This window comes from Tamandua tetradactyla, chromosome 1, assembly GCF_023851605.1.
Source record: "Tamandua tetradactyla isolate mTamTet1 chromosome 1, mTamTet1.pri, whole genome shotgun sequence".
Lineage (NCBI taxonomy): Eukaryota > Metazoa > Chordata > Mammalia > Pilosa > Myrmecophagidae > Tamandua > Tamandua tetradactyla.
In genome coordinates, this window is record NC_135327.1 from 124481989 (window position 1) to 124507706 (window position 25718).

The window sequence follows — 25718 nt, forward strand, 5'->3', positions numbered from 1 at the left end:
AGAAGAGAGAGGGTGCAAATAAATAAGATCAGAAATGGAAGAGGAGACATAACCACTGACCCCACAGAAATAAAGCAAGTAATGACAGGATACTATGAACAATGTTATAGTAGTAACGACAATGTAGATGAAATGGACAACTTCCTAGAAAGGCATGAACACCCAACTTTAACTGAAAAAGAAATAGACGACCTCAACAAACCAATTACAAGTAAGGAAATTGTATCAGTTTAATGAAGCTTCCCAAAAAGAAAAGTCCAGGTCCAGATGGCTTCACATGTGAATTCTACCAAACATTCCAGAAAGAATTAGTATCAATCCTTCTCAAACTATTCCAAAAAATTGAAGAGGAGGGAAAGCTACCTAACTCATTCTACGAAGCCAACATCACCCTCATACCAAAGCTAGACAAAGATATTACAAAAAAAGAAAACTACAGACCAATCTTTCTAATGAATATAGATGCAAAAATCCTCAACAAAATTCTAGCAAATCGAATCCAGCAACACAGTAAAAGAATTATACATCATGACCAAGTAGGAGTCACCCCAGGTATGCAAGGATGGTTCAACATAAGAAAATCAATTAACGTAATACACCATATCAACAAATCAAAGCAGAAAAAACACATGATCATCTCGATTGATGCAGAGAAGGCATGTGACAAAATTCAACATCCTTTCCTGTTGAAAACACTTCAAAGGATAGGAATACAAGGGAACTTCCTTAAAATGATAAAGGGAATATATGAAAAAAAAACACAGCTAAGATCATCCTCAATGGGGAAAAACTGAAAACTTTCCCCTTAACATCAAGAACAAGACAAGGATGTCCACTATCACCACTGTTATTCAACATTGTGTTGGAAGTTCTAGTCAGAGCAATTAGACAAGAAAAAGAAATACAAGGCATCAAAATTGGAAAGGAAGAAGTAAAACTATCACCGTCTACAGATGATATGCTACTGTATGTCGAAAACCCTGAAAAATCCACAGCAAAACTACTACAGCTAATAAACAAATACAGCAAAGTGGCAAGTTACAAGATCAACATTCAAAAATCTGTAGTCTTTCTATACACTAGTAATGAACAATCTGAGGGGGCAATCAAGAAACGAATTCCATTTACAATTGCAACTAAAAGAATAAAATATTTAGGAATAAATTTAACTAAAGAGACAAAAGACCTATACAAAGAAAACTACAAGAAATTGTTAAAAGAAATCACAGAAAACCTAAATAGATGGAAGGGCATACCATGTTCATGGATTGGAAGACTAAATATAGTTGAGTTGTCAACTGTACCGAAATTGATTTACAGATTCAATGCAATACCAATCAAAATCCCAACAACTTACTTTTCAGAGACAGAAAAACCAATAACCAAATTCGTCTGGAATGGCAGGGTGCCCCGAACAGCTAAAAGTATCCTGAGAAAAAAAAATGAAGTCGGAGGTCTCACACTGCCTGACTTTAAGGCATATTATGAAGCTACAGTGATCAAAACAGCATGGTACTGGCACAAAGACAGATATATTGACCAATGGAATAGAACAGAGTGTTCAGATATAGACCCTCTCATCTATGGACATTTGATCTTTGATAAGGCAGTCAAGCCAACTCACCTGGGACAGAACAGTCTCTTCAATAAATGGTGCCTAGAGAACTGGATATCCATATGCAAAAGAATGAAAGAGGACCCATATCTCACACCCTATACAAAAGTTAACTCAAAATGGATCAAAGACCTAAACATTAGAGCTAAGACCATAAAACTGTTAGAAGAAAACGTAGGGAAATATCTTTTAAATCTTATACTTGGAGGTGGTTTTACAGACTTTACACCCAAAGCAAGAGCACTGGAGAAAGAAAGTAAGAAATGGGAACTCCTCAAAATTAAATACTTCTGTGCATCAAAGAACGTCATCAAGAAAGTAAAACGACAGTTTACACAATGGGAGACAATATTTGGAAACAATATATCAGATAAAGGTCTAGTATTCAGATTTATAAAGAGATTGTTCAACTCAACAGCAAAAAGACAGCCACCCCAATTACAAAATGGGCAAAAGACTTGAACAGACATTTCTCAGAAGAGGAAATACAAATGGCCAAAAGGCACAGGAAGAGATGCTCAACATCCCTGGCCATTAGAGAAATGCAAATCAAAACCACAATGAGATATCATCTCACACCCACCAGAATGGCCATTATCAACAAAACAGAAAATGACAAGTGCTGGAGAGGATGTGGAGGAAGAGGCACACTTATCCACTGTTGGTGGGAATGTCGAATGGCGCAACCGCTGTGGAAGGCAGTTTGGGGGTTCCTCAAAAAGCTGAATATAGAATTGTCATATGACCCAGCAAGACCATTGCTAGGTATCTACTCAAAGGACATAAGGGCAAAGACACAAACAGACATTTGCACACCAATGCTTATAGCAGCATTATTTACAATTACCAAGAGATGGAAACAGCCAAAATGTCCATCAACAGACGGGTGGCTAAACAAACTGTGGTATATACATACGATGGAATATCATGCAGCTTTAAGACAGAATAAAGTTATGAAGTATGTAACAACATGGATGGACCTTGAGAACATTATGCTGAGTGAGACTAGCCAAAAATAAAGGACAAATAATGTATGGTCTCCCTGATATGAACTGACATTAGTGAATAAACTTGGAATATTTCATTGGTAACAGAGACCATCAGGAGATAGAAATAGGGTAAGATATTGGGTAATTGGAACTGAAGGGATACAGATTGTGCAACAGGACTGAATAGAAAAACTCAGAAGTGGACAGCACAATGCTACCTAACTGTAATACAATTATGTGAAAACACTGAATGAAGCTGCATGTGAGAATGATAGAGGGAGGAGGGCTGGGGGCATAAATGAAATCAGAAAGAAAGACAGATGATAAAGACTGAGATGGTATAATCTAGGAATGCCTAGAGTGTATAATAATAGTGACTAAATGTACAAATATTTAAAACGTTTTTGCATGAGGACAAACAAAGGAATGTCATTACTGCAGAGTGCTGAAATGAGATGGTAATTAATACTTTAAAATTTCACCTTATGTGTGGGACTAAAGCAAAAAATGTTTACTTGATACAAAATTTATATTTTGACTAGTGCATTTCCTAATATAACTCATGTAATAGCTTGATTAAACACCATAAGCACGTGGAATCTTGGGTAGGACATGAGATTTTGTTGGTTTGTCCAGAGCGATGCCCCGATGAATCCCAGAGTGATTCAATCAGTGAGTGGAAAAGTATTTGCAAAGTCCCCTTTGAGGAATGGTGAGAGTGGGGAGAAATTCAACTTCCCCAAGTTGAATTCTTGATATTCTCACAAGCAGTGTGGACAACCAAAGCTTTAGGCTGAGCCCCCAGTCTTGAGGTTTGTTCATATGAAACTTAACCCCACAAAGGATAGGTTAAGCCTACTTAAAATTTAGGCCTAAGAGTCACCCCCAAGAGAGCCTCTTTTGTTGCTCAGATGTGGCCTCTCTTTCCAGTCAACACAACAAGCAAACTCATCACCCTCCCCCTGTCTACGTGGGACATGACTCCAGGGGTGTGGACCTACCTGGCAACATGGGACAGAAATACTAGAATGAGCTGAGACTCAGCATCAAGGGACTGAGAAAAACCCTAGAATGAGCTGAGACTCAGCATCAAGGGATTGAGAAAACCTTCTCGACCAAAAGGGGGAAGAGTGAAATAAGACAAAGTGTAATGGCTGAGAGATCCAAACAGAGTCGAGAGGTTTCCCTGGAGGTTAATCTTACGCATTAAGTAGATATCACCTTGTTATTCAAGATGTAATGGAGAGGCTGGAGGGAACCACCTGAAAATGTAGAGCTGTGTTCCAGTAGCCAGGTTTCTTGATGATGATTGAATAATGATATACCTTTCACAATGTGATGTGTGATTGTGAAAACCTTGTGTCTGATGCTCCTTTTATCTATCTTGTCAACAGATGAGTAGAACATATGGAATAAAAATAAATAATGGGGGAACAAATGTTAAAATAAATTTATTTAAAAAAATAAATTTAGTTTATTTAAAAAAATAAATTTAGTTTATTTAAAAAAATAAATAAATAAATTTAGTTTGAAATGCTAGTGATCAATGAAAGCGAGGGGTAAGGGGTATGGTATGTATAATCTTTTTTTTTCTGTTTTCGTTTTATTTCTTTTTCTGTTGTCTTTTTATTTATTTTTCTGAATTGATGCAAATGTTCTAAGAAATGATGAATATGCAACTAGTGATGATACTGTGAATTACTGATTATACATGTAGAATGGAATGATCATTATGTTAATGTTTTTGTTTGCATCTGTTGTTCAATTTTTTTATTTAATAATAAATAAATTAAAAAAAAAAAGAAAGGGGTTGTAAAGAGCCAAGCCCCCCACCTATTAACACTAAAAATATAAATAGGTTCTTGCTTGAACTACCCCAAAGGTATGAATCTTGTACAAAGAGTTTATATTATCGCGGTATAAGTGGAAAACTCTACTGTGTTCTATGAACTATATTTAAAAGGAAGATATCAACAGTACTAACAGCAATACCAGGGGTAAATAATGGCAGGAAGCAGGGAACAAGATTTAAGGGGAGGTTTGGATTTTCTATTTTTTGAGGGTGTGTCTATCAGTTATTTTTCTCTGGGCGCAATGAAAATGTCTAAAATTGAGAGTGTTGATGGACTGCTGATTTTGGACATTATACATGATGCTTATGGATACAGGTGACTGAAGGATACATTGACTGGGAGATAAAATGGCAAGCTGTGGTATATACATATGATCGAATACTGAGCTGCTACAGAAAGAAATGTTGTGAGGCATACAACATTGTAAATGAACTCATGGGATATTATGTGATGCAAAGTAGGCCAGAAACAGGAGAGCAAATATTGCATGGTCTCCTTGGGAAAGTACTTCTAAGGAAATTGAGGCCTAGATTGTAGGCTCTATGGTAGTCACATTTAGTCCAGAGCAGTAATGGTTATTTCTAGATTTTGAGCTGTGCTATGTATGCATGGCCTAGTATTTCCCTGGAACTTTAGGTACTTGTGTAATACCCAAGACTCAGAGTAGGAGTTCTGCAGGTCTGAAGGTCAGCATTGCCACATACAACAACTGTTAAAGAAACTGAAAAAGAGATCTGGCTTCAATTAGAGATGAGAATGAAGGCAATCGGGTTGGGACTAAGCTAAATCAGAATGCAGGGGTAAGGAAGACATTGTCTGTATTTTAGAACTTCACCTACTCTATGAGATCAGAAAAGAGAGGTTCATTTTGTCCAGAACCTAAATTTCTGTAGCACATAATGTAAATCAACCTGTCTGAACAGAATTTAGACAATCCAAAAACAGGGTGCCCAGAATGGGAATGAACGCTTATAATTTCGTATAGCTTAACATAATGCCTGGACATATCCCAGAGTATGTTAACCAGATAATTTAAAAGTATTGGCAAAGTCCCTTGAGTGATGGGAGAAAAAAATAATTATTAAACTTTACCAATGAGGAAACCTCTATTATTGTCTCGAACATTAGGGCCTCACAAGTCAATAGGCCAAGCCCTTGATCTTGAGGCTTGCTTTTTGTGAAGCCTATTTATATAATGGAGAAGCTTAGCTTATTTATAGTTATGCTTACAGGTTACTTCCAAGGCCCTCTTTTGTTGCACAGATGTGGCCTCTTTCTCTCTCTAATCCCAACTCTACAAGTGAAATCATTACCCTTTCCCTATGTGGGACATGACAACCAGCGGCTAAAGTCTTCCTGGTAATATGGGATATAACACCTAGGGATGAGCCTGGCCCTGGCACTGTGGGATCGACAATGTCTTCCTAACCAAAAAGGAGAAAAGAATTGTAATAAATAAGGTATAAATGGCTGAGAGAGTTCCTCTTATGCAAGCTTTAGTTAGATATTGCTACCTATCATGGTTTGCCAAACCTCAAACAAAACCATTCCTGCCAAAATCCTAAAGTAGGGCTTTATCTGACAGTCTACATAGGTTCCATGCATACAATTACTTTCCAGAAACCTACAATGTCCAGATGGGTTCCTAGGCCTGATGGGTTCAGATAACTCCTGAAACTCAGGGGGCCAGCCTTTCTAGAACATCAACTAGTTTCATCCCCCTATCCCTTATTATCAACATGAAAAATTCAGAATGGGCATAGCCTAAATAACCCTAAATATTGGAGAAAGATGAAAGGAGAAGGTAGAGCTATTACAGAGAAGACAGGATTTAACAAATGAGTATGACTGCTGAATCATGGTACTGATATTTCTTTTAGACTCCAGAACCTTGGAGCAGCTATAAGGAAAAGCTTAAAACTGTGGAATTGTAACCCAACCAATCTCTAAAATCTGACCTACAACTACTCGTTGCGGTCTGCTTTGAAATTTATTGCTTTTTTTTAATATGTTATTTTTCACAATTAAAAAAAAGGAAAGCTAGAGGTTAAAACATGGGATTGTATAACTCAGTAAATTTGTGGTAGACAGTGATTATGATTGACAGTATAAACATAAAAAAGTTCTTTCATGAACTAAAACAAATGTATGTCACTATTACAAGGAGTTAATAATAAAGTGGTATATGGTGGGAAAATGTACCTATTGCAAACTATGGACTACAGTTAAAAGGACAACTAAAAATCATAAATCTCTTAGAAAACAACACAGGAGAAGGAAACCTTCTTAACTATGGATTTGGTAGTGAATTCTTAGATAAGACAACAAAAACATACCACAAATGAAAAAAAAAGATAAAATGGACACCACCAAAATCAAAAAACTTTTGCTTATCAAAGGACACTATCAAGATAGTAAAAAGACAATCAACAAAAATGGGAGAAAATAATTGTGAACCATATATCTCAGACATATAAAGAACTTCTACAAATCAACAACAAAAAGATAAACAGCCCAATTTAAAACTGCACAAAGGAACTGAACAGACATTTCTCCAAAGACATAAAAACAGCCAATATGCACATGAAAAGATGTTCAACAACACTAGTCATTAGGGAAATATAAATCAAAACCACAACGAGATGTCACTTCAAGCCCACTAGGACAGCTATTATCAAAAAAATAAAGGAAAAATAACAAGTGTTGGCAAGGATGCAGAGAAATTAAAACCCTTATACACTGTTGGTGGTGAAAACTGATGTAGCCGCTGTGGAAGACAGTTTGGCGATTCCTCAGAAAGTTGAACATAGAATTACCATATGACCTGGCAGTTCTACTTCTTGGAACAGAACCAAAATAACTGAAATCAGGAACATGGACAGATATTTGTACACCAATGTCTACAGCAGCATTATTCACAATGATCAAAAGACGGCAGCAACCCAGATGCGCATCAACAGATAAACGAATAAATGAAATGTGGTGTATATTCACACAATGCATTATTATTTAACCACAAAAAGGAATGAAATACTGATACCTGCTATTACGTGGATGAATCTTGAAGACATAATGTTGAGTAGAATGAGCCAGATGTGAAGGGACAGATATTGTATGATTCCACCCAAAAAAAAGTGATCAAATTGTAGAGGGTGCTGAGTGTTGTCACTATAACTTTCCCTTAAGAACTGTGATAGCTTATAAATACCTAAGGTATACAAATTTATAGAGACAGAAAGTAGAGTTGAGGCTACCAGGGAAAGTAGGGAGAGGAAATGGGGAGTTAATGATAATGGGTACAGGATTTCTGTTTGGGGGATGGGAAAGTTCTAGTAATGGACGGAGGTAAGGTTTGAATGTGATTAATCCCAAGAATGCCGTGCATGGGAGCATTTGAGATGGGAAAGTTTATGTTGCACATATATTTCCACAATTTTTAAAAAAGAGCAACTAAAGAGAAAATGACAATAACATGCAATGTATGATCCTAGAATGGATCTAAGAATGGAGGAGAGAAGTGCACAAAAGGGCATCATTGGAACATATGAAAATACTGGAATATAATCTGTAAGCTTTATATCAATGTTAAAATTATTGAATTTGATAGCTTACAAAGATGGTTAGATAAGTAAATATCCTTGTTCTAAGGAAATATATTAAGTGTTCCAGGAGCCTAATGTATACAACCTACATTCAGATATTTAGAAATACATAAATAGATAGAGATGGCTGGCTGGCTGGAATGATGGATAGCTAAGTAGGTGGATAGACAGAATGCTATGGCAAACGTGGCAAAATGCTAGAAGTTGGTGAATCTGGGTATCTGGCAAGGAATATTATTGAAGTTTTCTGTATGGGCTTTGTATTAGTTTTTAATTGTCCTGTAAAGTTTGAAGTTACTTCAAAATAAAAATTAAAAAAAACAATGATCATATATTACAGAGAGCACTGAGTGCTGTCACTATAACTTTCCCTTTAGAACTATGACAGTTTACAAATCTAGATGAATACTTACTTCAACAGAGAAGACATGGTCATGCTTGATTATGCCTTCACTATGTAAAGTTCTCATTACTGTGGATTCAGGAGTCATAGTTGATCCTTCTCTCTGAGAACTATTTACATACATCTCATTACTCTGTGACTGATCCATATTCAAGGTATGATGGGTTGACACATCATGTTTATTGCCTGAGGTTTTTCTCTTTTTCTTCTGCTTCTTGGAAGGATTCTGCCCATCAGATTGAGCTTTCCTTTGTCGAAACTGCGCAAGCTACAAAAAAAAAAAAAATAGTCATCATCAAAGATAATTTTTCTTTACTGCCACTAAGAAAAAAGCAAATTATCATTTTTGACAACATTTTCTCAGATCAAGATGGTGGAGTCAGCAAAAATTGACAGAAACATCTTTCTCAAAGCTCCAGAAAATAGTTGAAAGACTGCAGTTAACAGGGTGAGTGTCAAAATGAAGAAAAAGGCTACTTAAAAGTGGTAGGATATCTCATTGCCCTGTGACTCCTGCCCCATCCCTCACCAGCTTGGTGTAAAGCCAGCCAGTATATCCCTGGACTCAAGTCTACAGGAAGCAGAGTAAGCTCGTGTACACACTAGAAGCATGTATATCTGGACCAATCTGTCTGGTGGTGGCCTGAGGGGCATGCCGTCTTGGTGCTTGCCCTATGTATAAAAGGTAGCTAACCTAAGCATTCCTACAGAACACTGTAGGAGAGCAGTCATGTTGTGCTGCCTAAGACAAGGGACTGTGAGCTGTAGGCTCAATACTGAGGACCATGAGGAAACTGTTTTCTAGGCAAGAAGGGACATTTGTATCTGTGTAAATGAAAATATTCCTAGGATCTCATACTCATGCCTAAGAAGAGACACATGCACAGAAGATATCAGGGAGGCCACTACACTCTGGTCTGGAGCTATTGTGCAAAGATTGGGAGGGTGTTTCCTTTTTTCCCTCTTTTTTCTGGAGGCGGGGGATTAGCTCCTGACATTCACAGAAAGCTCCATCTTAATACTAGCTGGATATATGCTTAAGAATAGATGTCTCAGAGCCTAAATTCCTGGGGTAACACACTAAAATATCAAAATGTTCAGGTTTCAAGAAAACATTATAACACGTACTGAGAACAGGAGGTAACAACCCAGGCAAAGGAGAAAATTACAGCGGAAGAAGCCATCAATGAGGAGGACCAGATCTCCTCATTCTAAACCAGACAAAGACTTGTAAAAACTGGTCCTAGGTATTTCAAAGAGCTAAAAGTAAACATAGACAAAGAACTAAAGGAAATCATGAAAAGGCTAAACACTCAGGGAATATCAACAGAGAGACAGAAATGAAAAGGAAGCAGACATGAAGACTACAGTAAAAGAAATTAAAAATTCTCTAAAGGAGTTCAGCAGCAGATTGGAGTGGCAGAAGAAAGAATCAGTAAACCTGAAGACATTGAAACCACCCACTCTGAGAAGAACGGAGAAAGAACGAAGAAGAGTAAACAAAGCTGGAAAGAAGAGGAGGGGAAGGGAGGGGAGGGGAGAAAGAACTAAAGAATCGATGACAATTTAAGACAATAAATTATCCTGGATGGAACAAAATATAACAATAAATTTTGTATAAACAGGAAAAAAATTATTCTGGATGGGATCTATCAAGGGAAGAGGGAAGGCTCAAAAGGGAATTTGGGAGAATATGAAAAAACTGGAACACAAACTGTAAAATTCATACCAATGTTAAATTTCTTGAACTTTATAACTGTACTTAAGGTGGATACATTAGTGAATATCTTTGTTCTGAGGAAATGTACATCACTGTATTAAGTGTTCAGGGAGCATGATGCATACAATATACACTCAAGTGTTCTGAAAATGGATTGATAAATAAAGACAGATTAATGGATAGAATGATAAAAGAAATGTGGTAAAATGCTAAAATTGGTGGATCTGGTATTTGGGGGAATGGAGGGATGATGGAATTTTCTATATGGTGTGTGTATTATTCTTATAACTGTCCTGTAAATTTGAAAGTATTTCAAAATAAAAAGATTAAAATTAATCACACAATGTGACTGTGTGATTGTGAAAACCTTGTGTCTGATGCTCCTTTTATCTACCTTACCAACAGACAAGTAAAACATATGGAATAAAAATAAATAATAGGGGAACAAATGTTAAAATAAATTTAGACTGAAATGCTAGTGATCAATGAAAGGGAGGGGTATGGGGTATGGTATGTATGAATTTTTTTCTGTTGTCTCTATTCCTTCTTCTGAATTGATGCAAATATTCTAAGAAATGATCAAGGTGATGAATATGCAACTGTGATGATACTGTGAATTACTGATTACATATGTAGAATGGAATGATCATATGTTAAGAATGTTTGTTGTCATAGTTTTAAAATTTTTTTTTAATTAATTAAAAAAACTTAGCTCAACAGAAACACCTGCTATCTTTTTGGAAAATTTCCTACAGTAGTTTGGTCACCATATTTTCCATCTGCTAAAGAATGCCCAACTGAAAAACTGGAAACCTACCACAGGAGAAAAGTCACTCATTTTATTAAAGCCACGTAAGGCATTAAGAAAAAGATAAGGAAAATATTGGTTGACATTAAAAAGCATTAGCAGCCAAAAGTAGAAGGAAATAAACTGTCTCCACTTGAAAGACATTTTACACAGATTTGCTACACATCTTAAAAACTTTATCTAAAACTGGCTAAAAACCTCCTACCAGTATTTCTTTGGAAACAGAATTTAATTGTCTTTGTTCACACTATAAAAAACTAAATTTATTTACTACAAATTAACTGACCTCAAAATTCTAACAGTAATTAACTTTGGCTTCTGAAACTCTGGGCTACTTTAATATGAAGATTCAATTTAGTTCTTGGAATGAGAGACTCTTAATATTCACAAATTTAAATTTCAGAGTTTCAGTTAACCATAATTCAAAAAACCATAAAGAAAGATCCATGCCATAATCTATTATCTTCCTGAGAAAAGAAGTTAAATAGCCTTCATTGATACACAAAAGCAATTCAGTTGCTATTAAGTACAGCTAGGCAATTATCCTACATTCAATTCAGTTTTGATACTCTCACTGTGATATATGAGGTAGTTAATGCTCATTGAGGGTCTACAGAAATTACATACTCATTCAGAATTTAAAAGAATCAGTTATACCTGACTGTACTTTATGGGGGAAATTACATTCTTTAAAAAGTCTATCAAATTTGGTTATTTGTAGAAGTCATGAGACATATCCCTTTCTAAATGTCAAGAACTAATTCTATATGTTCAAAAGAATGGACTTTTTTCCATGTATTTCCATATATTTTAGAGAATACTTGGTAATAATAAAGCATATGAGTTGTTATTTCATATAGATAATATCTCCTCAAAATCCCAATAACAGAGACTATAGAATAGATATAACAGAAAAACAGTAATAAAGAAAGTCTTTAAGGCAAGCATTTAAAATCCCTTCAGACCTTGACACTGTAGGATTGACAATGTCATCCTGACCAAAAGGGGGAAAAGAAGTGTAACAAATAAGGTATCAGTGGCTGAGAGAGTTCAAATAGAGTCAAGAGGCTACTCTGGAGGTCACTTTACACAAGCTTCAGTTAGACATTGTTACCTATCATAGTTTGCCAAATCCCAATCAAAACCATTCCTGCCAAACCTAAAGAACACCTAGGACATTATATAAGATTTTACAAAGGTTCCATGCACTTAGGTTACTTTCCAGAAACCTACAACCTCCAGATGGGTCCCTAGACCAGCTAAGTCCTGAAATGCAGAGGGGCCAGCCTTTCCAGAGCATCAACTAGTTCCATTCCCCTACCCCATATTATCAACACCCCCTTCAAATGAAACAGCTAGAATGGGCATAGCCCAAATACTCCTAAAGAGTGGGAGAAAGATCAAAGGTGATGGAGTTATACAGAGACAGTAGAGTTTAACGAATGAGTATGACTGCTGAATCATTAAATTGATACCTCTTTTAGTCACCAGTCTTGGAGCAGCTAGTAGTAAAAACCTAGAATTGTGGAACTACAATGCATACCAAACTCTGAAATCTGTCCTACAACTAATTGTTATGATGTGCTTTGAAATTTATTGCTTCTGTATATATGTTATTTTTCACAAAAAAGAAAGAAAAAAGTCAACTGTGATGATAAATGCACAACTATATGATGATATTGTGAACCACTGATTGTATACTTTGGATGATTAGATGGTATGTGAATATATAATATATATCAATTTTCTAAAATGCTAAAAAATCCTTTTAGCCTTTGAAAGGAAAACACTTGTCTATTAAAGAAAAATAGGTGTAGAAGAAAAAAAAAGATTACAAAATAAGGGACAACTGTTGCAGGCTTTAATATAAGAATAATGAATTACAAAAAAACTAGGTATTTCTCAGTGAATGCTATTCAAATATTGAATAATAAGTACTGAAAATGTTATTTCTGAAGAAAATAAAATTAGCCCAGAATTGGGTAGAAAAGGAAAAAGGCACTCTCATTCACTATTTGGGAAGAGTGTAATCTCTGGGTTTGAGATTACATGAAAATATATATAATGAGAAGCTCTATATGCATTGGTTTTATGGAATTTTTGGGACTTCTACTAATATGTAATAAAGATAATTAAGAAGAAAGATTTGGCTATTCAAACATTCATTACAGCCCTGTTTACAATGGAAAAAAAATAGAAATAATCTAAATCTCAAAGAATAATGCTTCTAAATCCTTAATCTTTTGCATATTGCCATCAAGATTTTTATATACCCTTGTGCCACCCATACTTGTCATTTACTTAACATGTCTTAACCTGTGTACTTTTCTTATTTAAATTTGTTTTTAAACGAAAGCTTCCTATCCCTGGTATAAATTAAAAGCCAGTATCATTTGAAATTCCTTTTTTAAAATGTAAACAAAAATATAATGAAAATAAAATGATTTTATTAAATTTTAGTTAGATATTTCTTAAAGCTATGAGAAAAACAGGCATGTGTTAAGAGGGTATTAAGTATACAGCAGTATCAAACAGACATTTGGCTTGTCATAAACAGATGGACCAAATGAAACCTGGAAAGGTAATAACTTTCTTACATATTAACCTCAGTTATTTAACACTGGGCTACCTAAAATATTTTGTTACCACCTAAAATTGAAGATTTTCACACTTTGGGTAACACTGGGTTCACCACAGTGAATCCACATAAAAAAATACTGATGCAAACTGTGGTGGAATGAATTGTGTACCCCAGTTTGAACATGTTCTTGGTCTTGGTCCATATTCTATAGTTGGGGACCTATTGTAAATAAGACCTCTTCAGTACCTTACTTCAGTAAAAGTGTGGCCCAACTGAATCAGGTCAGGTTTTAATTGGATTACTGTTGTCCTTTATGAGCAGTGTGAAATGGAGAAAGAAATCACTGGAGAAGCAAGACGCTAGAAGACAGTGGAGCCCAGAAGAGAAAGGAGATGATGACATCACATGAACTGCCATGTGACAGAAAAACCAAGGCACTCCAAAGACTGTCAACCAGTCAGATGATACTGACCTTGGGAAGAAGCAAGCTTTCTACCTTCTGAAACTGTGATCCAATAAAATTTTGTTGTTAAGCCAACCCATTTCATGGTACTTGTTTTAGCAGCTAGAAATCTAAACCACAAACCACGACTGATAATAAAGATGTTCATAACACAGTAGAAGACATAAAACAGTATTGAAAGTAAGTCTATATTTTATGAAAGGAAAGTTACATGCATCTCTTTTTAACAAAGAGAAGGCAGGCCTTAGGCTCACAGCCTTCAGCAATCATATCTAGCATGAATTATAATAACATTGTACATATAGACAGATACATCCTGGAAGACTAAAACCATAACTATGATATATCTCTGGACTTGAGATTACAGGGGGTTGTCCTTTGAGCTCACATGAAATTTATTTCACAGAAATTTTCTTTTTACAACAAATGTTCTAATTTTTGTATGAAGCAGCTACTAACCACTAATTTCCCAGCCCTTTTATTATTCTGAAAGGAGAAAGACATAGGAATAAATATAGGCCTAAGGGTGGTACAATGGTGGCTCAGTGGCAAAATTCTCGCCTGCCATGCTGGAAACCCAGGTTCCATTCCTAGTAGTTGCCCATGCAAAAAAAAAAACCAAATAAACAGGTATAAACTCTTTTGTGTCTTAATAAGGGGACATATACTACCAGCGTCACTGCATCTATTTATTAGACCAATTATAAAGATGGACAGTAAATTTCTTCTTAAGCAGAGTATTAAGGTAATCCTGTTAGTAATGATGCTAATGCTACTGACTACAATACTGACAAATTGCCAGAATTTACAGAATAACATAAAGCATATTTTACACTTATTTTTTCTATTGAAGTAGACCAAGAAAAATTTATAGCTACGCACTATTTACTTAATAAAGATAAGTCTATTTCACAAATCAGAAATGTTTAATCATGTGATCTGACAGAATGTAAAAATATATCACATTTAAATTTTTCCCCACTTATTTAGCAACTAGCCAGTTAGCCCATCTCACACATATGCTTAAGGAACAGGTGCAAGACCAGTTGTCCCTATTTGTACATTATAAAGCTGCTGGAACACATTTAAACTACTTGGTGGATACCAAATCCATCCTTTAAAAAAGAAAACAACATTTGGAACACTATTAAAAATATTATCTGTAAAAACAATCAAAAGTCTGCCTCATTTGAAAAGTAAAGAACCCTCAGAGGAAATAATGCAAAGCCAAGAAAAATATTAATAGTGACATTCTTGATATTTATACTCAATTTTAGAAACTTCTTGAAATTCCATGTTGTCTGGGTTAGAAAATCTATTCAGACAGCAGAGGATATTAGGACAAATATGATGATTTTGTTTAAAATCCTGTTTATATATATATAATTTATATTAAACATTTATTCATGTGTACAAATACATAAAAAAGGAGAAAAACAATTTTGCATTATAAAAAATTTGATTTAAAAAATATGTTTAAGATAATAGCATCCATTACTAAAATTAACCCAAATGAAAAGGGTAACCGAGAAATGAAATACAAAGTGCAATGGTTCTGTCACAGTGTTTAGAACAATTCACTTTTAAGGTCAACAATTGTCAAAAATCTTTTTGGTCTATGTTATGATTATATGAAGTAAAGCCATATTATTTTTTCAGAGCAATTAACCAAAGCTTAAGTTCACTCTACATATTCAAAGACAAGAATAGTGCTCAATAAATATGTGTTGAGAGAAAAAAGAGAATTTATCTTTTTTAGAACAGAGTCACTACTAAGCAATAATTTTAAGTACTGCACCTCAGAACATGAAAACTATGACAATACAACAAGCATATCTAATTCCATTCAAAAAAGGTTCCACAGTTTCAGAATTAAACAATTCTCTAGTTGCTTGTTAACTAAATTACAAACACAAAATAATTCCTCTCACCATAATCTCCTTCCAACAAAGAAAACTTTTTAAAACTTACTTCTCCGAAAAATAATACCCATCCATAACAGCTTTTTAGTAAGAGTTCGGTTTTGTAAAAATGTGAGAAAGGGAACAAGAGTACATCATAAATCCAATTTCTTATAGCCACCTAAACTACTTTTATTCCAAATCCGACAAATGGCAAGCTAAGCAGATAAAAAATCAGAAACTACTCAGTTAGCTAATCATGTGATACTGAATTGATGTACTGGGAAAACATTTATTCAAAAACATCCTAAAAATTCAGACTATAGCCATCTGTGTTTGTCATTCGGAAGCCAATTATAAAATGTTAACATATGTAGGAACAGAAATAGTTGCAAGACTTACTGGAAAGATATTATGTCCATATACATTTGTCATTCAAAATTCAGATCTTAAGCAAATGTCTTAACATGACCAGAACATGAATGAATGGCTAAAAATAAACAACTGAAAACTTAATACTTAAACACAAGATTTGTAACTTTATAAATGGTCATTCTCAATAAAATGACTGTTAAGTGTTGTACTAAAAAATGCCAAGCTCTCATAATGTCACTTCAAAATCAATTCCTAGTTGGAATTTGTTTAGTTTCATAAGAAAAGGTTGGGCCTAAAATAACTAACTGCCTTAGAATTCAGTGGTAATCTTCAAAAACGGTTGGGAAAAGGTCTTCACAGACAGATTAAAGCATCCTATCTTTACAACTACCAAAGCTTGTGTTTAGAGGAAAATCGTCACTTGCCACAACAAAAAGTGGTCTAATCTAAACTGGGGAATCAGGGAAGGCTTCCCTACGGAAGTAACATTTAAGCCAAGTCCAAAGGATGAGCCAGGTTGAGGGGGGAGACAAAAAATCTCACTCATCACTCACTAGGATCTTCGTATTCAAAGTATGATCTTTAGACAAGCAGCACCGCATCAAATGGGAGCGTGAGAGAAATGCAGAATCTCAGGCCAAACCCTCAAACACAGAGAATCAGAAATAGCTTTTTAGCAGGATCCCCAGGTAATTCACGTACACATCAAAATTTCTGAAGCCCTGATGTAGGAAGCATTTGCAGACTCCTGCCCACAGCCTTCCCACGCCAATAAATAGGAATTTTTTTTCTTACTTTTAATTGTAGATAGGAATATATAACTCAACTTTCAAGTGTACAATTCAGTTGTATTAATTACTTCACAATATTGTTCTACTATCACCAATATCCATTACTCCAACTTTTTCATCACCTCAAAGGAACTTCTGCTCTGTTCCTACAGTATTTTACTTTTCTCTTACATAGTACTTAATCACACTTCATAAAGCAGTAAACAACAAACTATGGTCTGTGGGCCAAATCTGGCCTGCTACACATTTTTGTATGCCTGCCAACTAAAACTGACTTTATTCCTTTTTCTTATCTATTTTTATTGATATATATTATATATTCATATACCATGTAATCAGCCAGTGTACAATCAATGGTTCACAATACCATCATATAGCTGTGCATTTTAAAACTGATTTTTATATTTTTAAATGTCTAAAATAAAATTTTAAAATGTCTGTTACACTGGAAAATTATATGAAATTAAAATTTCAGAGTCTATAAATAAAGTTTTATTGGAATACTGCTAGGCCCATTCTTTATTGTCAATGGCTGCTTTCATGTAAAATGGAAAACTGAATAGGTGTGCACAAAGATCGTATGGCTGGCAAAGCCTAAAATATCTATTATCTGATTCTTGATGAGTAACATTTGCCAGCTCCTGCTATACAGCATATGAAAAGTCAAACTTTTTCACCAGATTGTTACATGCAATTTAGTGTCACTTGATTAGGGTAAGGGCTGTGAACACCTTGCCCACTACTGGATAGCAACCATCCAGCATGGTATCTGGCAGGTAGCTTAATATAGGATGAAAGAAAAAAAAGACAATGTAGTGAATTCTAATTCTAATTTTAAAAAATAATTTAATTTTAAAACAAAATTACAACTAGAGGTTTTGAGTTACCACTTAATGCTAATAGATTCTTGAAAAAATGATTAAAAATAATCCTCTCTAAGGATTCAATGATTTTAATTCTTTTTAAAGAGATTTTTTATTTTCCTCTTATTTTCAGGTATACTTTGTCTCTGCTCAGGTAAACCAACTTTTAAAATCTGCATTTAACAGAAAACAATGTATGGAAAAGACATCTTGAGCAAAAGTCATTCCAGTTGGTTTGGTTAGGGTTACTTAACCTCCTAACTTTCTAATTTAGATTTTTCCACCAAAGTTTGTATAGTTCCTTTCTTATTCAAATACTCAAAGTCTCAACTTCCCTGAAGTTCATCTTCTTTAAACTTCTATCGAAATCAAACTCAATTATTTTATTCTAATTTCTGGTCTAAAACTGTTTGCTTCTATATTTCTAAATTACAACATTTTGCTCCCCTTCCTTCACTATACTTTCTAATTTTCTTTATATTTGGAACATACATCATCTATTTACTTTTTGTTCCCCTTTCTTCACTATACTTTCTAATTTTTCTTTATATTTGGAACATACATCATCTATTTTTAAATCTTCAATGGCTACCTACTACATATGAGATAAAATAAAAAGCCGTATCATACTCTATAAAGCCCTCCGGATCAGGCTGTCTTTCCAGCTTAATCTCCTGGTACTCTCTCCCTCACACTTTGCTCAAGCTCTTTGCCTCAGTGCTTCTGCACATCCCGATCCTTTGTTCTAACATGCTCTTTCCCTGTCTCTTAACCTGGCTAACTCTTGTCTATCTTCAGATCCCAGCTTCCACATGCTTTTCTCAATAAAGCATTTCCTGACTTCTTTCCACATTCCAAATTAAGTCTTCTTGTTATAGACTCTCCAAGTACCAGTACTTTTTCTTCAAAGTATGTTTTATCACTTGAAGTAAAATATTTCCATGTTTATCTGTATTTTTTAATTAGTTTTTCTTTCCTGGATTAAAACCCACAGGACTAGAGCCTGTATATTTTATTTATTACTACTTGCCCTGTCTTTAGAACAGGGTTGGATATCTTATAGGTAGTACTGAATACATGAATACCATGATTTTTCCTTCATGGTGAGAAAACACCTCAACCACACCTCTTTTAGAAAGACTTTTTTAAGGAACTGAGGATAAGAGGTGTTTCCATATTACCTCCTTAAATGTATATAGGATTGTCAAGGTTATGAAATCTATATGCTCTCTTTTAAATCTCATGCTATTTCTCACAACACAATGAAATAAAAGACTGGTCTCAACTAAAAGGATCTACTGTTAGGACCACATATTTTGACTCATGCCTAGCATATAGGAAACACTCAGTAAACACTCATTACATATTTATTAGATAAATGACAATCACACCATAAACATATTTTCTTTTCCTCTCATTTTATTAAGAAGAGAAAGCTTCCAGAAAATGCTAAGTAACTTAACAATCAGAAAGCAGGAAAATAGATTTGAACAAGAACATCTAATTCCCAATCCAGTACTCTTTCCATTATATTTTGCATTCTCTGTACTGTGAGCACTCTTTTTCATTTCCCATTATACCTCACAGTCCTAGAATATTAACTTAAAAAGTATAAACCAAATGAAATCACCAAACCAACATACGTTTTTTAACAAAACTTAGAGAAAAAAATCTACACACACAAGAGTACATTACAAAATACTAAAGAAATGTGTTATCTAATCTCTCCAGCTTTCAAAAATAGCTCAAAGAGGAGCACTTTCTATGTTTTCTACCATAGAAAATTTAAGAAATCCTAATTAATTCTATTTATGGTGAGCATTTGTACTTGTTACTGTTGCCTTTAAACCTTTTTAATATTTCTTAACGAATGACGCAAAAGAAAGCTACACAAACTATTACAACAAAACTCCAGGGACCTAACTAAGGACCAAAAAGAAGACTGTAACAGTTGGCCGGAAGATTATTATGGAGAGCTGAAGTAGGGCAACTAAAAGCCAAAGACAAAGGCAACATTTTAAGGATGCTCTGAAGCATAATTTCTAACAATATCACAAAGATACAAATTGCTGGAAAATAACAATGCCAAGTAGACCCTGGATATCAGAATGGAAAAGACCACAGGACTTTACATTTATTGAGCCACTGGTGTTATTCATATCCCACAATCTCGTTCAAAGCATTGGTGTATTTTTTTTTAATAAATGTTCTGGAACATTACTTTTATTTAAAATAAACAGATTCTGCAACTAAGGATTTATATTAGTTTTGCATACTTTAACACATTTCATTGTGGGGCACACAGTAGGAATAAATATTTGTTGAATAAAAAAATGTTTCTAAAGTACATATAATAGAGTACTGGACTGTTGTGTCTAAATAGTCTAAATAACTAGCTACAGAGCATTGGATAAATCACTTAACCTTGGCAGAACTCATTTTCTTCAAATATACATGAGGACATCAGAAGGATCTTTTAAGATTTTTTCCATTTTTAAAATAAAATTGTTTTGTTTTAATTTCGGGGTTTTTTTGGGGGGGGCAATTTTTTCAATTGTTCCTTTCTCCTCTTTCCACTCTCAATTTAATTGTAAAGGAGAAAAACAAAAATTATACATTATAAAAAGTTTTAAAAGAAACAATTCCTGTTTGAGAAAACTATTCAATAAACTGTATCCATTACAAAATAATCTCAAATGAAAAATGACAGACATTGATTAACAAATGGAATGGTTTCATTACAGTGTTTATAGAATAAAAAAGGAACGGTTTCATTATAGTGTTTATAACAAATCTCTTCTAAGTACATAACATTACCAAAACATTATTTTAGGCTCATGTTACTGATTATATGAAGTCATATTATTATTTCAGAACAAATAACAACTATAAGGAAAGACCCAGAGGGCCTTTATTTTTTTTTATTCAAAGCCAAGAAGAGTGCCTGTGCAAAGGCTCTCAATAAATATTTGTTGAGTAAAAAGGGCTAATATATTTTTTACAGAAAAGCACCACTAAACAATTGTAGGCATTACTCCTCAGAATTTCAGAATACTTGCACAGTTACTTTAAAAATAAGATGATATCATGTCCATAGTTAAATTATTACACAAACATACAAACATGCAATGGAATATTATGTAGCTATTGGAAATATCTTTTTTTCAAAATATTTTAATGTTGTGGGAGAATGCTCTCAACATAAAGTTGGATAAAAAAAGAAAAAAAGATCGAGTTGAATGAAGAATATAATTCAAGTTAAGTTTAAAAACATACTTAAACATGGAGGCAGTATGGACAGCAGGCTGAAGATGAATGCCAGGGGACTTGGATCTCAGCTAAAGGACAGTATTACAGTTACTGAGCTTTCAGCAAGTAGCCCTTTTGAAAGTCAAGATCATCTTCAGAAAGGATTTCCTTGCGTGAAAAATGAACTTTTATCCAGTCATCCTCTTGAATTATCATAAAAGAGTATCCAGCTCAACTGAGATAAAATGAATTTTTCCACACTGAGAATCATCCAGGGTCTGTTTGCTCTACTAAAATTACAGATGGAATCCAAACCAGGGCAGCATGCTCAGCAGCTTCCATTTCTTCCGAGCTCAAATTTTTCACTGGATATTTTGAGGGGAAATGATGAAACTATTGGATTTGAAGATATTCTTAATGATTCATCACAAAGTGAAGTAATGGGAGAACCACGCTTGATGGTTGAATATAAACTTGGTTTACTGTAATACAGTTGTGCTGTTAAATGAAAATAGTGACCGCATCTTGTTTATAGTTGTCTTTCTACTATAATTTGATGTATACAACATTAAAAGTACTGACACAAGATTTTTGCCTAAATATTATCAATGATTGTTTGAAATTATTTGGTTGTTTGGTTTATGGCTATGTGACAATTGAAAACACTAAAGGAAGATGATTTTGAAGCTAGTTTATATTAAAACAGTGGCCTGCTAAGTCTTTAAAAAATAACTGCAAATGAATATTATAAATCTGCCTGCAGGTTTCGATTAAACCCATTTTCTTGGTATTCCATAAATTTAATTTTGAATAATCATTATCTATATTTGAAAGTGCAGCCTGAATTCATAGTAGTATCTTTCAGAATAAATATTTGTAATTGACTTCACTGGCAACTTCAGATTAAGAACAAAAGAGGTTTATATCTTATTTCAGTAGCATCCATTAACACTCATGAGAACATTTGTTTTATTGATAATGTTTTAAATTACAACTTTTTTAAAATTCTTTCAAGTTCAACATTATAAGTTCAGAGATTTTGATTTTCTTCTCGTCTTTAAGGTGAAAAAAGTAAAGTTACCAACAGAAGTATATTAAACTGTGGTTCTTATAGATTTGATATATATTAATAAATATTTAATATGTAATCAAGTAATACTGTTAAAAAAAGTAAATCTCATCTTTCCTTGTACTTACTTCATAGATCACAAGATTTTTTTTTAAATTACCACCTTCATATATACACTCACACAATAATCTCTTCTACAATTTTCACCATGCTTGTTATCATATGAACTTGGTTCACAAAAATTAAATATTTTTAGAACATTAAAAAATACATATATATGGAAACAAATTAAAAAAAAACAACACAAAACTATTACAGTGATTACTTGTGGGTTATGGGACTACAGGCGATTGTTCTCTTCTTTGAAAGATATTTACTGCCTACCTCTCCCATAGATCTGTAAGGAATACTCACTAATAAAATTATAATGGGCTCAAATTTAAATATCACTATTTTAAAAAGGATGTAATACAACTACATACTCTACCAGAAATCTCATCTGAAAGACAGAAATAATGCAGAAGCCCCAGGAATATACTATCCTGAGTCCTGGTCTTTATCATCAGTCTCCCCTGCCACCATTACCATGTCATCTAAGCACTAACTGCTAACACTAAAAGGTCATTATATCTCGCTGTTATGCCATCTACCTCTGCTTCATTTCACTGTCACCTTAGTTTATTGCTATTGCTAACAAGAAACAGTGAGAAGAATGGCACTTTGCTCCTTATCTTTTCTAGTCGCTGTCTAATAGGAAATTTAATCACATTAACAATAAATAAATGAATATATGTAAATAACACTACGTAAGTCACAAAGAAGCATTTTTAAAAAGCATATCTATAACAAATAGACATTATATCTCTCAACAGCACAAATGTATAACACAGTTCACCACTGAGGTTTGTTTTATAAACCATAAGCTACAAAGGATCATTCCTCTGACATGCATATATATTTTATGGGAAACATTGACAAAAAATAAAAGGATTGCTACATCTGGTCAACTCAATGGCCTATCCTGTCTGGTATCTAGGGCCCATCAACAGCTCCAAGAAATACCTGACAGAGATAATTTATGGGAGGAAAACAGACATATAATAAGCAAATAAATATCAATTTGCTTTTGGCTTTACTTTCTTTTCCTAATCCATTCCTCAACACAGTTCTTACTTTCCAAAGACTAAGGGAAAATGTGATCATGATCTCTGGATACCTCTAAGCCCTTTGCAAATGCTATACATGGAGAAATCCTTGCACGTGTGGATGGAAGATGGACAAAAATGAACACAGTAGCAGTAACTGCAAAAAAAAAAACCCAACAAAAACTGGAAAAAAACCAAATAATCATAGATCTGAGAATGGATACTGAATATTCATTATAATTGAATACTATGCAGGAGTGAACATGCATAATACTGAACAAAAAATAAATCACTGAAGACACATATATATAGTATAAATTCCATTATATAAAGTTCAAAAACAGAAAAACATAATGTTTATATATACCTACATTTGTGATATAAAAAAGCAAGGTAATGATGAACAAAATTCAGAATTCAGAATTAGTTACTTCAGGTGGTGGGGTGGTAGAATGAGATAGGGAAAGGTTTTATATATATTCATACCGATCTGTTTCTTAAGCTGGTTGATGGGTACAGATAATTTTATTATTATTAGTTTGTTCTTTTTATTGTTAATTTTTATATCTTACACATACATTTTATAGATATTATTTTGTAGGTAAAACATAGTAAGGTAAACATTGTTAAGGCTTATAGAACTTTTGAGGGAACTTGTTAGTGCTCACAGCTACTAATCTCTATCCATGACACCCTTATCTCTCTTTCTACCCTAGTTCGATAAGAAAGTAAAAAATTAGACAATTAGATTCTTTTCTTGGAATTAGGGAGCAAAGAGGTAGGAAAGCTGTTCACAAAATAAAACAGAGGAGATGTATCTTCTATAGAGAACAGATTCTAAAATCAGTACGTGATGCAAAAATCACATGTAAACGACATTTCCCTTGAAATATCCCTGAAATCACCTATACCATACACTTTTCATAATCAAATAACCAGTTATGCTACAAATTGAAATACTCCTCTCTGTGTCCAATATAGCCAGTTTTTCTTCTGGCATTAAAGCATTAGTACTTCTTAAGTTGCAAACCAAAAAAATAACTAGCTTATAAAAGAGGTATGATTATAATTACTCCATGTTGCAGTCATGATGTAAGCACACTGAGGATGTTTACAAAATACTGACGCCTGGCTCCATCTCCAAGATATTCTCATTTTTGTTTGTGATGCAATCTAGACATTAAAAATTTTTCAAGTTTTCTAATGTAGAACAAAATGTGGGAATTACTAGGCCAGATACTTAGTCTACAAATTAATATACTCTATTAAATAATTTTTCTTTTCCCTTCCTTTTTATAAAGTTTATATAGTGGAAAATAAGGCCACTAAACAGAAATTATTTGGGGAGTCATTCCATCAATTTTGGTTGGATGGAAATGGATGTGCAGATGTAGGTAAATGGTATAAAGAGAGGAGATCAGATATTGTGAACGTGAGAAGAGCTAATGGAGAGAATCACATTGGTTCCTAATGTCTTTTCAGTTTCTGTAAGGACCGCCCATGTGACTTGCTCTCTCAATGCCTCCACACCTTTGCAATGCTGACTCCTTTGCCTCATATAATATTTTCTCCCATCAGACTTCTTAATATCTAACTCCTAAATTCTATTAATGCTTTAAAATTCACTAATTTTTTTTTTTTTCACGTGGGCAGGCACCAGGAATTGAACCCGGGTCCTCGGGCATGGCAGGCAAGCATTCTTACCTGCTGAGCCACTGTGGCCCACCCAAATTCACTAAATTTTTATCCTCTGATAACACTTCCCCAAGAATCTCCTAATCCAGAATAGGTATCATTTTCATAATCTTACCACTGCCTTCTAAATGGAGGTCTTCCCAAGGACTTACGAAATTATTTCCATTTAAATTTCTCCCCCATCCATGCTTTAGACACATATATCCTAGTATACATTTGTACATCTCCACTTAGATGTCTCATAAAGAACTTGTAATATAATATATCCACATCTGATTTCATAATCTTATCTAAGGTCAAGAAACTGTTCCTTTTTCTTTATTTTCTTATTTTGGTTAGTAGCAACACCAACCTTCTGCAGTCTTTCTCCTTTACCCTTCAGATCCAACCAACTGACAAGGTATACTAATTTTACCTTCAAAATATTTATCGCCACTTCTATTCCTACCCCATTGTCTCTCACTTGAATTACTTCAATTGCCTCCTAAAATGGTTTTATTTCCTCAACCTATCCTCCACATAGCTGCCAAAATGATCTATCTAAAATTAAAAGGCAAATGTATATAACCATGTTAGTCCCCATTTTAAAAACTCAT

The 25718-nt window shown here is 34.1% G+C and overlaps 1 protein-coding gene and 1 pseudogene across 17 annotated transcripts in view; one reads left to right on the top strand and one right to left on the bottom strand.

Annotated features, from left to right (window-relative positions):
- Window positions 1-25718, bottom strand: part of AKAP9 (A-kinase anchoring protein 9) — a 206743-nt gene that overhangs the window by 171975 nt on the left and 9050 nt on the right. For all 17 annotated transcript variants that reach the window (XM_077164310.1, XM_077116955.1, XM_077140571.1 and 14 more), the window contains exon 2: window positions 8473-8730. In XM_077164310.1, coding sequence (XP_077020425.1) covers window positions 8473-8730 — 258 coding nt within the window. The remainder of the gene's footprint in view (window positions 1-8472; window positions 8731-25718) is intronic.
- Window positions 21258-21712, top strand: LOC143686423 (proteasome maturation protein pseudogene; annotated as a pseudogene).